The 14,742-nt window shown below is 46.0% G+C and overlaps 1 protein-coding gene across 1 annotated transcript in view; it reads right to left on the bottom strand.

Annotated features, from left to right (window-relative positions):
• LOC122931339 (deuterosome assembly protein 1-like) overlaps positions 1 to 14,742 on the bottom strand; it is a 61,011-nt gene that overhangs the window by 21,542 nt on the left and 24,727 nt on the right. Inside the window, exon 4 of the mRNA XM_044285403.1 lies at positions 13,877 to 13,975. Within this exon, the coding sequence (XP_044141338.1) occupies positions 13,877 to 13,975 (99 nt within the window). The remainder of the gene's footprint in view (positions 1 to 13,876; positions 13,976 to 14,742) is intronic.

Here is a 14,742-nt window from a genome sequence, read left to right as displayed (position 1 = left end):
CTGAGTACGGCGATACCAGATGTGTCACACTTTTTTGCAGCCTAGATGCGCAAAGGGGCCCAAATTCCTTTTAGGAGGGCATTTTTAGACATTTGGATCCCAGACTTCTTCTCACACTTTCGGGCCCCTAAAAAGCCTGGGCAGTATAAATACCCCACATGTGACCCCACTTTGGAAAGAAGACACCCCAAGGTATTCAATGAGGGGCCTGGCGAGTTCCTAGAAATTTTTTATTTTTTGCATATGTTAGCGGAAATTGATTTTTTTGGTTTTTTTCTCACAAAGTCTCACTTTCCGCTAACTTAGGACAAAAATTTCAATCTTTCATGGACTCAATATGCCCCTCAGCGAATACCTTGGGGTGTCTTCTTTCCGAAATGGGGTCACATGTGGGGTATTTATACTGCCCTGGCTTTTTAGGGGCCCTAAAGCGTGAGAAGAAGTCTGGAATATAAATGTCTAAAAATGTTTACGCATTTGGATTCCGTGAGGGGTATGGCGAGTTCATGGGAGATTTTATTTTTTGACACAAGTTATTGGAATATGAGACTTAGTAAGAAAAAACAAAAACAAAAACAAAATTTCCGCTAACTTGTGCCAAAAAAAATGTCTGAATGGAGCCTTACAGGGGGGGGGTGATCAATGACAGGGGGGGTGATCAATGACAGGGGGGTGATCAATGACAGGGGGGTGATCACCCATATAGACTCCCGGATCACCCCCCTGTCATTGATCACCCCCCTGGTAAGGCTCCATTCAGACGTCCGTATAATTTTTACGGATCCATGGATCGGATCCGCAAAACACATGCGGACGTCTGAATGGAGCCTTACAGGGGGGTTATCAATGACAGGGGGTGATCAGGGTGATCACCCCCCTGTCACGGATCACCCCCCCTGTAAGGCTCCATTCAGACATCCGCATGATTTTTTACGGATCCATGGATACATGGATCGGATCCACAAAAAACATGCGGACGTCTGAATGGAGCCTTACAGGGGGGTTATCAATGACAGGGGGTGATCAGCCCCCTGTCACAGATCACCCCCCCTGTAAGGCTCCATTCAGACATCCGCATGATTTTTTACGGATCCATGGATACATGGATCGGATCCACAAAAAACATGCGGACGTCTGAATGGAGCCTTACAGGGGGGTTATCAATGACAGGGGGTGATCAGGGTGATCAGCCCCCTGTCACGGATCACCCCCCCTGTAAGGCTCCATTCAGACATCCGCATGATTTTTTACGGATCCATGGATACATGGATCGGATCCACAAAAAACATGCGGACGTCTGAATGGAGCCTTACAGGGGGGTTATCAATGACAGGGGGTGATCAGGGTGATCAGCCCCCTGTCACGGATCACCCCCCCTGTAAGGCTCCATTCAGACATCCGCATGATTTTTTACGGATCCATGGATACATGGATCGGATCCACAAAAAACATGCGGACGTCTGAATGGAGCCTTACAGGGGGGTTATCAATGACAGGGGGTGATCAGGGTAATCACCCCCCTGTCACGGATCACCCCCCCTGTAAGGCTCCATTCAGACATCCGCATGATTTTTTACGGATCCATGGATACATGGATCGGATCCACAAAAAACATGCGGACGTCTGAATGGAGCCTTACAGGGGGGTTATCAATGACAGGGGGTGATCAGGGTGATCAGCCCCCTGTCACGGATCACCCCCCCTGTAAGGCTCCATTCAGACATCCGCATGATTTTTTACGGATCCATGGATACATGGATCGGATCCACAAAAAACATGCGGACGTCTGAATGGAGCCTTACAGGGGGGTTATCAATGACAGGGGGTGATCAGGGTAATCACCCCCCTGTCACGGATCACCCCCCCTGTAAGGCTCCATTCAGACATCCGCATGATTTTTTACGGATCCATGGATACATGGATCGGATCCACAAAAAACATGCGGACGTCTGAATGGAGCCTTACAGGGGGGTTATCAATGACAGGGGGTGATCAGGGTGATCAGCCCCCTGTCACGGATCACCCCCCCTGTAAGGCTCCATTCAGACATCCGCATGATTTTTTACGGATCCATGGATCGGATCCACAAAAAACATGCGGACGTCTGAATGGAGCCTTACAGGGGGGTGATCAATGACAGGGGGTGATCAGGGAGTGTATATGGGTGATCACCCCCATGTAAGGCTCCATTCAGACGTCCGCATGTGTTTTGCGGATCCGATCCATGTATCCATGGATCCGTAAAAATCATGCGGACGTCTGAATGGAGCCTTACAGGGGGGTGATCAGTGACAGGGGGGTGATCAATGACAGGGGGTGATCAGGGAGTGTATATGGGTGATCACCCGCCTGTCATTGATCACCCCCCTGTAAGGCTCCATTTAGACGTCCGTATGCGTTTTGCGGATCCGATCCATCTATCCGTGGATCCGTAAAAATCATACGGACGTCTGAACGGAGCCTGACAGGGGGGTGATCAATGACAGGGCGGTGATCAATGACAGGGGGGTGATCAGGGAGTTTATATGGGGTGATCATGGGTGATCAGGGGTTTATAAGGGGTTAATAAGTGACGGGGGGGGGGTGTAGTGTAGTGTGGTGTTTGGTGCGACTGTACTGACCTACCTGAGTCCTCTGGTGGTCGATCCTAACAAAAGGGACCACCAGAGGACCAGGTAGGAGGTATATTAGACGCTGTTATGAAAACAGCGTCTAATATACCTGTTAGGGGTTAAAAAATTCGGATCTCCAGCCTGCCAGCGAACGATCGCCGCTGGCATGCTGGAGATCCACTCGCTTACCTTCCGTTCCTGTGAGCGCGCGCGCCTGTGTGCGCGCGTTCACAGGAAATCTCGCGTATCGCGAGATGACGCGTATATGCGTGACTGTGCGCCAGCCTGCCACCTCCGGAACGCACATGTGCGTTAGGCGGTCCGGAGGTGGTTAATATACTTAATCAAAATATCCAATCATCACTACATGTTGGTAGCTATACTAAATAGTCTCAAACCTTATGCTGCACTTGTCAAAGAGTGATAGTCAATTGTAGGTTTCTACGTTGGTGTGAGTATCCATGTGTGGTAAAAAGTATGTCCTTGTATGTATCTCCTTCAGCCCCTGTGCTCCCCTTTAGTGTGAAATGTGAAAAAAATACAATGGAATTAAAATCACGACTTTTGTCGGGTACCATCATCATAGGTTACAGTGTATCCAAGCATATCCTGCATGGGGCAGAAATGTTTTAAAAGAGGGAACCCACTTTAAATTCCCGGTTCAGTCCCCTGGATTCCAAAAGTGTCTAATTCAAGGATCCACCTGAGTTCTAATATCTTTAGGGCTCGTTCCCGGTCTCCACCTCTCTTCACCATCTATGAACCTAAACCTTAATTGGGCAACACTGTTTTGGGATTTTTAAAAAAAATGTTCAGGTACTGGTAGTTAATTTTCACTCTCACTGTCTGTTTTACCCACAAGGGCATTGCAGTGTGTAAATCACATACTCAGATGAGCATGTGTAGAAGTGCTTCATCGTATACTGCTTGGCCGTTCTCGGGTGAGAGAAAGAATTACCTTTAATGCGGGCATTGCAGTTACAGCAATTGAGACAGGGGTAATATCCAGTCCTATTATGTAATTTTGCCCCTTGGTCCATCACGTCTGTATGTACCAAATTGTCACCAGGGTTCCTGCCTCTCTTATAGGACAAGAGTGGAGGAGACAAACTCTGCTATATCAGGAAAGAATTGTCTCAAGATACGCCAATTGCGTCTCACAATTCCAGCAATTCGTCCACTCATCTCAGTATACGTTGAGACAAACAGAATTCTACTTTCTGTCTGTTTCTTTTCTTTGACTGTCAATAATTCCTTCCGTTCCAGTTGCTTGACTCTCTCCAAGTGTCTACTTACCACCTTCTTAGGATATTTTCTCTCTATTTTTGTCCCATGGTTTGTAGTCTTTTGTCAACCCGTCCCTCAATGGACACTATGCGTTTGGTTCTAAGTAATTGGCTATATGGGAGTGCGTCAAGCATGTTTTTAGGGTGTGCGCTGTAAAATTTCAAGACATTGTTACGGTCCGTGGGTTTGACATATAAGTCTGTTTTCAAATTCCCATCTTTCACATACACCAGTGTATCCAAAAATTGTAGGGACTGTCTAGAATATACAGTCGTGGCCAAAAGTTTTGAGAATTACATAAATATTGGAAATTGGAAAAGTTGCTGCTTAAAGAGGACCTTTCACTACTGTATAAACTAAAAACTAACTAGATCAGTCTGGCTATGGCTATGAGCTGTGCGCTGCGATTGGCCAGCAGTGCAGCAAGGGACACGCCTCCTACAAGAAATCAGTCAGAGGGAGCGCAGACACCGGAGCCTATACCGGGCGAACGGAGCGGCGCCCAGGCATACTAGTAAGTGCAGGGGGACCCCCTGGGCGCCGCTCTGCCCACTGATCTAGTTAGTTTTTAGTTTATACAGTAGTGAAAGGTCCTCTTTAAGTTTTTATAATAGCAATTTGCATATACTCCAGAATGTTATGAAGAGTGATCAGATGAATTGCATAGTCCTTCTTTACCACGAAAATTAACTTAATCCCAAAAAAAACTTTCCACTGCATTTCATTGCTGTCATTAAAGGACCTGCTGAGATCATTTCAGTAATCGTCTTGTTAACTCAGGTGAGAATGTTGACGAGCACAAGGCTGGAGATCATTATGTCAGGCTGATTGGGTTAAAATGGCAGACTTGACCTGTTAAAAGGAGGGTGATGCTTGAAATCATTGTTCTTCCATTGTTAACCATGGTGACCTGCAAAGAAACTCGTGCAGCCATCATTGCGTTGCATAAAAATGGCTTTACAGGCAAGGATATTGTGGCTACGAAGATTTCACCTCAATCAACATTTTATAGGATCATCAAGAACTTCAAGGAAAGAGGTTCAATTCTTGTTAAGAAAGGCTTCAGGGCGTCCAAGAAAGTCCAGCAAGCGCCAGGATCGTCTCCTAAAGATGATTCAGCTGTGGGATCGGACTGCCACCAGTGCAGAGCTTGCTCAGGAATGGCAGCAGGCAGGTGTGAGAGCATCTGCACGCACAGTGAGGTGAAGACTTTTGGAAGATGGCCTGGTGTCAAGAAGGGCAGCAAATAAGCCACTTCTCTAAAAAAAAAACATCAGGGACAGATTGATCTTCTGCAGAAAATATGGTGAATGGACTGCTGAGGACTGGGGCAAAGTCATATTCTCTGATGAAGCCTCTTTCCGATTGTTTGGGGCATCAGGAAAAAGGCTTGTCCGGAGAAGAAAAGGTGAGCGCTACCATCAGTCCTGTGTCATGCCAACAGTAAAGCATCCTGAGACCATTCATGTGTGGGGTTGCTTCTCATCCAAGGGAGTGGGCTCACTCACAATTTTGCCCCAAAACACAGCCATGAATAAAGAATGGTACCAAAACACCTTCCAACAGCAACTTCTTCCAACAATCCAACAACAGTTTGGTGAAGAACAATGCATTTTCCAGCACGATGGAGCCCCGTGCCATAAGGCAAAAGTGATAACTAAGTGGCTCGGGGACCAAAACGTTGACATTTTGGGTCCATGGCCTGGAAACTCCCCAGATCTTAATCCCATTGAGAACTTGTGGTCAATCCTCAAGAGGCGGGTGGACAAACAAAAACCCACTAATTCTGACAAACTCCAAGAAGTGATTATGAAAGAATGGGTTGCTATCAGTCAGGAATTGGCCCAGAAGTTGATTAAGAGCATACCCAGTCGAATTGCAGAGGTCCTGAAAAAGAAGGGCCAACACTGCAAATACTGACTCTTTGCATAAATGTCATGTAATTGTCGATAAAAGCCTTTGAAACGTATGAAGTGCGTGTAATTATATTTCCCTACATCACAGAAACAACTGAAACAAAGATCTAAAAGCAGTTTAGCAGCAAACTTTGTGAAAACGAATATTTGTGTTATTCTCAAAACTTTTGACCACGACTGTACTTTGGTAAATTTTAACTGTGTATGCGCTTCATTAAGGGAACTGTGGAACTGATCAAGCTCACCTTCAGTTCCCTTCCAAACTAGGAAAATGTCATCAATATACCTCATCCATCCTCTTACTAGATTGTAGTGGGTGGATTGGTATACATGTGCTTCTTCTTCAAAAGTTTCCTGGGCAGACGTTGACTTGGATGGGTTCACCTTCATAGAAGGTGTGCATTACCTACATAAAGAGAATCATAAAACCACATTATGGGACACCAACCAGATGAAAGTCTTCAGCTTACCATGCATCATAAAAAAAGACTATGGGGGTTATTTATCAAACAGAAATACGCCTAAATTATAATAAAGGTCCTTTGTGCCGCAATCTGCGACTTCTCCCCACTCACGCCAGGTCTAAAAAAAAGTGGGTGTGGCGTGGCGGGGGAGGGCCGGCAGGCCCTTTCTCATTCATCATTTTTTGCGCCTGTTTTAGGCGTAGAAAATGGTCTAAAGTTAAGCCAGCAAGAAAGCTGTCCTACATTTAGACCAGCGGTGGATGTGCCGAAGTTATGTAGAACCCCTTCCACTGCCAGCGCAAGGGGTTATTAAGACAGGCGTCTAAAACGCAGGTCTCAATAAATGACTCCCTATGTGTGTGTGCACAGACATTTCAGATCTACCTACAGGTAAGTAAACAGAGTAAGCCCATGTGTTCATTACTTGGTCTAGAAATCATCGCATATGGACCGCAGCTACAATTCAGTAACCAGAAAGACCTTGATCAGACAGACAGGAGTTCTGTCCCGACAGGCACATTACACGGATTCCTCTGATGTCTTTACACGGCGAGTAGTCCATGTTACCTGACACAATCTGCACATCCACCTGTCAACATGTAAACCTATCGCCACTCGGGCGCTGGAAAACCATTTGTCTGAAGAATTCCCAAAGCTAAGAGACCGTAAGGCTTCTATGTGTCTACAGGAGCCATCATCAGCAGGAGGAGGAAAATATAAGGGGCAGTAAAAGCTCAGACCACAGACAAGGTGAGGAGCACAAAGGTGAGATTCAGGTTACAGAGCGTTATTTCTCCCTTTTGGTCCATCAAGCGAGCCATATAGTAGTCTTCTATAACATAACCTAGGTTATGGATCTGGACACAGCTTCTTGCAATGTCATCTGGAGCATGGAAGCTAGCAGACTCAGCAAAATCCAATTTCTTCGGATAGGACACAAGGTAAGCTTTCACGAAAATAAGTTGCCACATGGTGGTTCCTGGTGATCACCTAATTAAGGGGGTTTAAGCTAGGAGGGCTGGTTAAAACGATACCTCTCTTGTTAAAAAATATGTCATTATTCATGAGAAATCAGCTGTTTATTGATTATGCTAATGAGGCCTTCAGTGCCCCCTTGGAGCACTTTCTCCACTTTCCTTCCTTAGCCCCCCCCCCCCCCTTGACTTTTTGTTCCAGGCTTCCTCGCTGTCCTCTTGGCTGGCCGATTAAAGATTCAATAGTGCATGCTTGGGATTTGAGGGCCAGGCTAGAGGACAGCGAGGAAGCCTGGCATTATTATTCAAGGGGAGGGGGATGCCTAAGGGTGAAAAGTGAGGGGCTAAGGTGCTCTGAGACCCTCATCATTTTAATAACAGAGATATCATTTTAATCAGTCAGATCAACCCTACCAGACAGCATGTGTGGTTTAATAGGATTGATCCTGCTGACATATGGTCTTTCATTTTTATGCCAACATAGCTGAAGGTGTTCTTTTTTTTTAGATGAGTTGTAGTATTTTTTTTAGGTGCCATTTTGCCACACATAAATTCAAAGAATTTTCCAGTATCTTGATACTGATAACCTATCAGATTGGTCATGGTCCGACACCCCCACAATCAACATAAAGGCACATTAACACTGCGCAGAAGATTCCTGACAATGAATTGCTCGTTAGTGGAGGTGAAGTGCGGCATTTACATGCAGTGATCACCTCCACAGTATGAAGACGAGTGATGCTACTGAATAGCCCCCGGACCATTAGGAGGGGGACCCATGGCAGAATTGGCATTAAGCCAGATTTGAACTTTATTTCACCCTAGGTGGTGTTGTTAGGGTAGGAGGGCAGAGAAAGGTAGATTTGGGCGGGAGAGTTTCCCGCTGTTATGGTTAAGGTTTCTGGGCTGATGTGTTTTGCCCAGCAACCTAATTTGATTGGTTCTCAGGTGGGCCTGTGAATGATCTCGGGCTAGGGCAGTGTTTTGGGAGGCCCCCGGAGATAGGGCTCTGATTGGTTGTAAGAGTCCTCTGGAAGTGAATAAGAGGGCGAGAGACACAGGCTGTGGTGCCTTTTTTAAGTGACCTGCGGCTGTCAAGTGGACCGTTTGTGCCCAGCTGTTCCTGCTTACCTTATGGAGTCCCTGATTGAAGAATTGGCGAGCCGTGCTGTGGAGGATGGAGCTCCTGCCTGGATTGGGGAGTGTCTTCTTCGCCTGAGACATCCGGAGCCGGTTTCGTCCGGGACGTCTGCTGCCTTTCCATCTTCTCTGCGGTCACCGGTTCCTGATGGTGTTTCAGCTGTGGACGGGATGGAGCTTCAGGAGTCAGCGCGCGTTGAAGATTCGTCTGGAGCTGGTGCGGTCCGGGATTCACGTCTGAGGAGGAGCCGGCGTGCGAACAGAAGATTTTCTCCCTCTCCGTCTGCGCAGTCGCGGGCATGATCTCGCGGGATCGGGAGTTCGGTGGATGGCATCGCTAGGGGACGCCGCGATTTGACGTCATCAAGTATGCGCCTTCCGGTTGTTTCCGGAAATGGTTCGGCACCACAGGCTTTTAACTCCCCCCTGGGGGCTCGTAGCATTGAGTTCCAGGGTGCGGAGGGGCCTGGGACGGGAGTCGCGGATAGCCAACCATCCTTTGGCTGGGCTGGTGGTGCAGCTGGAGGAACCCCTGGAACCAGCGCGCAGATGGCGGCATCATCCCTACCTGGACCGGGTCAGCAGTAGGGTGAGTGGCCGGGGCAACTTGCTCCAGTTATTTCATCTTTATCTCTAGTGTTATCTTCTTTACAGGGGTTGGTAGCTAGACCCCCTCAGCTTCAACCCCCTCCCTCCCCTGCTGCAGCTGGTGGCTTGTTAGGTAATGTTTCCTCAGCCTGGCTACCGGCTGACGGCTTGGGACTGGGAGAGGGGGATAGCTTAATAGAGCCTCTGTCTGTGCCTGTGCTGTCACGTGCCAAAGGTATAGCAGAGGGATATTTTAGGGAGGTTATGCCTTGTTCTATTTCTCCATTAGAATTTCATCTATCTTCAGCGATTAGGGAGAAGATCTGGAATGGCGACTTTATTGATATTTTGTCCCTCCTCCCTGCCTCTAAGGATTTTATTGTTAGAATGGAGCGCAGAGATGAAAATTCTGAGGAGGAGAGGAAGCGTCCCATTCCTAGATCTTTCCACAATTGGCTTCAAGCATTCTTTATTTTTGCCAGTGTTTTAGGTGAAAAGCAGCCGGAGAAATGCTCAGGTCTTTTTCAGCATGTAGACATAGTGCTGAAAGCATATAAGAATTTTGGTGGTCTGGGATGGTTCCATTATGATGAGAACTTTAGGCAGAAAATGGCGGTCTATCCTCAGTTGCGTTGGGGTACTAAAGATGTAGGCTTATGGCTTAATTTATTAATACCGCAGAGGGCGGTGGCTATTCCAAAGACGCCTCCTTCTGTGGGTGTAATGAAGCGGGGGGTATGTTTTGCGTACAACGAGTCACATTGCAAATGGCCCGCCACGTGCAAGTACAAGCATGAGTGTGCTTTTTGTGGGGCGGGCCACCCAATGTCCAGATGTTTTAAGAAGGCTAGTTTGCCGTCACAGCCGACGGCAAAGGAGTTTCTTCAGAAAAGCGTAGACTCCAGTAAAGTTGGAGAGCATGCTCCCTTGGTTAGGTCGGTATCCAAACCGACAGATAGCTGATTTGTTGATTTCGGGTTTTTCAGAGGGTTTCATTATACCGCCATTTTCTGGGCAGGGCTGTGTGATCGTGGAGAACCTGCCATCAGTTGAGAAATACCCGCATGTTGTGGAGGTTAAAGTGAATGCTGAAATTTTAGCAGGTAGAGTGGCTGGTCCTTTTGTGGAGCCACCCTTTGAGGATTTGAGGTTGTCTCCTCTGGGGGTGGTTCCAAAGAAGGAACCTAATTCATTTAGGATGAGTCACCATTTGTCTTACCCATTTGGTAGTTCATTGAATGACGAGATTGATAGCTCTTTATCTAGAGTGTGCTATTCTACGTTTGATGCTGCAGTGTCGTTGGTGTCGTTTGGTGTAGGGGCTCTTTTGGCCAAGGCGGATGTTAAATTTGCCTTTAGGCTGTTGCCAATACACCCAGCGGCTTTCAATTCTTTGGGTTTTTATTTCAAAGATATGTTTTATTTTGATAAATGTTTGCCGATGGGCTGCTCTATTTCTTGTTTTTATTTTGAGGCATTCTCGACTTTTTTAGAGTGGGTTGTCTCGGTCCGGGTAATGAAGGGAGGTGTGGATTATTACTTAGATGATTTTTTGTTTGTTGGGCCTCCAGGGGATTCGGCATGTTCTGAGGTTTTAGGTGAATTTTTTAATGTCTGTTCTGAGTTTAGGGTTCCATTAGCTATTGAAAAAACTGTCTATCCGTCTTGTTGTGTTGAATACTTGGGTATCGTTATAGATTCAGGGATTGGGGAAGTGAGGTTGCCAATGGAAAAGGTGCGGAAAGTGGCTGTTTTGATTAAAGGATTTTTGTTTCGTCGTTCGGTTACTGTGAAGGAAGTGCAGTCGTTGTTAGGTTTGCTGACATTTTGTTGTAGGGTAATGCCCATGGGCCGGGTTTTTTGTAGGCAGCTGTCTCAGAGGATTGCAGGTATTAAGAATCCTAGTTTTCATGTAGCATTGGATAATGATGCTAAGGATGATCTTAAGTTATGGTTGGAGTTTTTAGAAAGTTTTAATAGGCGCTCTATGTGGCAGGAGGAGTTTGTAGATGCCCCTCAGATGAATTTGTTTACTGACGCAGCAGGGAGTGTAGGTTTTGGGGCATTTTGGGAAGGGCATTGGTGTTCAGAGGTTTGGCATGAGTCCTGGGTGCGGAATGGTGTTTTGAAGAATTTAGTTTTACTTGAACTTTTTCCAGTTGTGATTGCGTTGGTGTTATGGGGTAGTTTCCTTAGGAATAAGCGCATTAGGCTGCATACGGATAATAAAGGTGTGATGTTTGCGATTAATTGTCTATCATCTAAGAATCCGTTAGTAGTTAAGCTTTTGAGACATTTAGTGCTTATTTGTTTGCGTTGGAATATTTGGATAAAAGCTGCGCATATCCCTGGCATTAATAATGAAATTGCTGATGCGTTATCCTGTTCACAGATGCAGCGGTTCTTCAGCTTGGTTCCGTTGGCAGATGCGTTAGGGAGTCCCTGTCCGGAGCACCTATGGGGGCTGATTTGGCGGTAGTTATGGAGCTGTTAAGCCGTTCGGTGGCAGGAACGACTTGGAGAAGTTATTTGTCATCATGGCTGAGGTGGGAGCGTTTCATGAATGGTAGGTCATGGTCGCCGTTGGGGGTCAATGATGCTGTAGCTGTGTCTTTTTGCCTGAGCCTGTTTGAAGAGAAATTGGCTTACACGTCCGTCTGCAGGGTTTCAGCGGGAGTTTCGTTTTTTCTTAGAGCATGTGGGCATAAGGCTTTGTCTGAAGTTTTCTTGGTGCGGCAGTTGTTGAAGGGGTATAAGGCTAGAGGTTGTTTGCAGGATGGGAGGTGTCCTATTACGCCAGAGATATTATTGAGGTTATGCAGTGCAACTAAGTCGCTATGTTTTGATGATTTTGAATCTGTTCTGTTTAGGACGGCATTTGTTGTAATGTTCTTTGCAGCTTTGCGGATTGGCGAATTGCTACCCAGGTCAAGGTATAGTGGAGGAGGTTTGTCGCTGAAGAATGTAGTGATTGGTGATCCGTTGTTATTTTTATTAGTAGGTCAAAAACCGATCAGAAGGGTAGGGGTTGCAGGTTGAGGATTGGGGCAATTCGGGAGAAAGACATATGTCCGGTAGAAGCTGTAAAGTGCTATTTGGCGTGTCGGCCTGAGGGGGCGGATGCATTCTTTTTTGTGCATCAGGATTTGTCGCCGCTGTCGCAATTTCAATTTAGAGCAGTTTTGTCAAAATGTTTGAAAGTGCCGCAGTTGAATGGTAGGTATTTTTCTTCACATTCTTTTCGCATTGGAGCAGCAACTTCGGCGGCACAGGCGGGTTTAGATGAATCGGTGATACAACGAATTGGGAGGTGGTCTTCTAATCGTTATCAATTGTATGTTAGACCACATTTATTAATTGATTAATTTTGCTTTAGTTTCAGGTTGTTCGGTTTGGATTCTGGGCCACTCCTTTGTGCACTGGGCGAGTAGGAGGGCTGCAGAGCGTTGTTACGGACTTAATTTGTCGCTGCACGAAGAGGCCGTCAAGCTGCACTGGAGCGGTGTGCGTGGTCTTTACTGGTCAGGTTTGTTGGATTTAGTGCTGCATTTGCATGATATTCTTCCCCCGCCAGATATTTTGATAATTCATTTAGGAGGGAATGACATCGGCAGCGAGGATACAATGCATCTTATCTTCCGGATGAAGAAATCTATGATGGAGCTCAGAAGATTTTTCCCTTTCACTAAGTTAATTTTTTCAGAGATTATTCCAAGGCGGTGTTAGATGTTATCTGCGGGGCAGCGGTTTAAGGACAAAGGTGCGGAAGAGAATAAATAGGGTTATGGCCAGGTTTATGCCGTCAGTTGGGGGGTTTGCTTTTAGACATGTGGATCTTGAGAGTGGAGAGGCTGGTCTGTTTTTTCGGGATGGCGTTCATTTGTCAGACATTGGGTATGATATTTTTAATTTAAACCTACAGGCTATGGTTGAAGTAGCTGTGGGTGGGGCCCATGCCACTTCTGTGAAGTGGCTTAGGGCCTGTTGGGTGGTGAGGATAGTCGTCCCCGATATGGGGATGGACTTGTTTATGTGTACATTTGATATTGTACTGCTGAAGTTAAGTCCGAGTCTATGACTGGACTTTGTTATGAGTATGTTTCAAGTTATAATGTTATTTATTAAGTTAATAAACAGGCCATGGCTTTAACTCCACTCTCTGTTTATGTGTATTATTTAAAAAAAAAAAATAGATGAATAAGAAACTGTTTAGGTATGGGTGGTTTTTGGTGTAAATGCTTTGGGCGATCTATATGGCATATTCTGCCATGCTATCGCTCGTCCTCATACAGCTGCATTGTTTCTGGGCAGCAGAGTGCTGTTTAGCTGATCTGCACCTCGGATCATTTCACCCAATAAACAAGCTTTTCGCTCGTTCATTGGGTGAGCTGCAGCACCTTTAGACGGGCAGATTATTGGGAACATGCATTAGTAGGAATGTTCGTTCCCGATAATCGGCCTAAACATCGGGGGGTAAAAATCCAGCTTTAGAGCGGATGGAGCAGGAAGCAGAAGGCTCCGTCAACTCTATACTGGCGATGCCAGCTCCCATTCTTATCTCTGGCTGCTATACAGCCTGAGATAGAGCCCTTAGTAGCAAGCACATATCTCATACTTCCTTAGCCAAATTGAACCCTGCATGGATATATGAGATTTGTCCTTGGAAGTAAGAGGCTTTAAGGTAAAGTGACAATCATTAGAACAAGTCTTTTCTTAAACCCTGATAGTTATTGGTATACATCTGACCTCTTTACTCAATGTCTCATCAAAGCATTGTTATCCAAAGCCTTCATAGTCTAGAATTTCTGGAGCTAATAGAAGACAACTGTGCAAATATCATCCTTCCAACAAAGAGACACAAACACCATGAATGTGAAGAAGCCTCCAGCGCTCACGTTACTTGATCATGTTTACATGGAGACAGCTTTAATCTCTTTTGAACTTTCTCTCTGTTTGGCGTCCGCTCCTTCATGAACACGTCCGAATCCTGAGCGCTGAAAGACGGAAATAAAAGGTGATTACCACATAAACATAATCCACAAGAGCACAAAAAAGTGGAATCGACATCTCAGTATACAGGATCTTCCCGTTCATATACACTATTAGGGTATATGGACACCATAAACGGGGCTGCGCTGCTTGGGACTCCTCTTAATGAACAAGAATGGTTCTGGCAGACTTGGCTGTCCAAGGATAATACACCAGTTAGAGAAGGACAAGTTCTGTCTGTTCCTCCTAGAACCTAAATTCAGTGCCTTGAGACGAGGACCTTAGTAATCTCAGCCAGATTGCTGGGAACATGATGCCTGACAACCGCATTCAGAAGACTGGAGTTGTAGCTAGTGAATCCCTAGCAACTGGTCATTCTGAAATGGCTCAGCTTTTCAATTTAAATAGGCTATTCACTTTGGACAATCTTTACCTGTTAGGCCCCCTTCACACGGGCATCGCGGGTGAGGGCCAGATGCGTTCAGGGTGCATTGCGGGAGACCCGCGCGAGTAGGCACGCAATTGCAGTCAGTTTTGTCTGCAATTGCGTTCCGATGTTTAGTTTTTTCCGCGCGAGTGTAATGCGTTTTGCACGTGCGTGAGAAAAAACTGAATGTGGTACCCACACCCGAACTTCTTCACTGAAGTTCGGGGTTTGGTTAGGTGTTCTGTAGATTTTATTATTTTCCATTATAACATGGTTATAATAGAAAATATTAGCATTCTTTAATACAGAATGCAAAGTAAAATGTCACTTGAGGGTTAAAAAATA

This window comes from Bufo gargarizans, chromosome 3, assembly GCF_014858855.1.
Source record: "Bufo gargarizans isolate SCDJY-AF-19 chromosome 3, ASM1485885v1, whole genome shotgun sequence".
NCBI classification, from domain to species: domain Eukaryota; kingdom Metazoa; phylum Chordata; class Amphibia; order Anura; family Bufonidae; genus Bufo; species Bufo gargarizans.
This window is presented reverse-complemented; position numbering and strand designations above follow the sequence as displayed.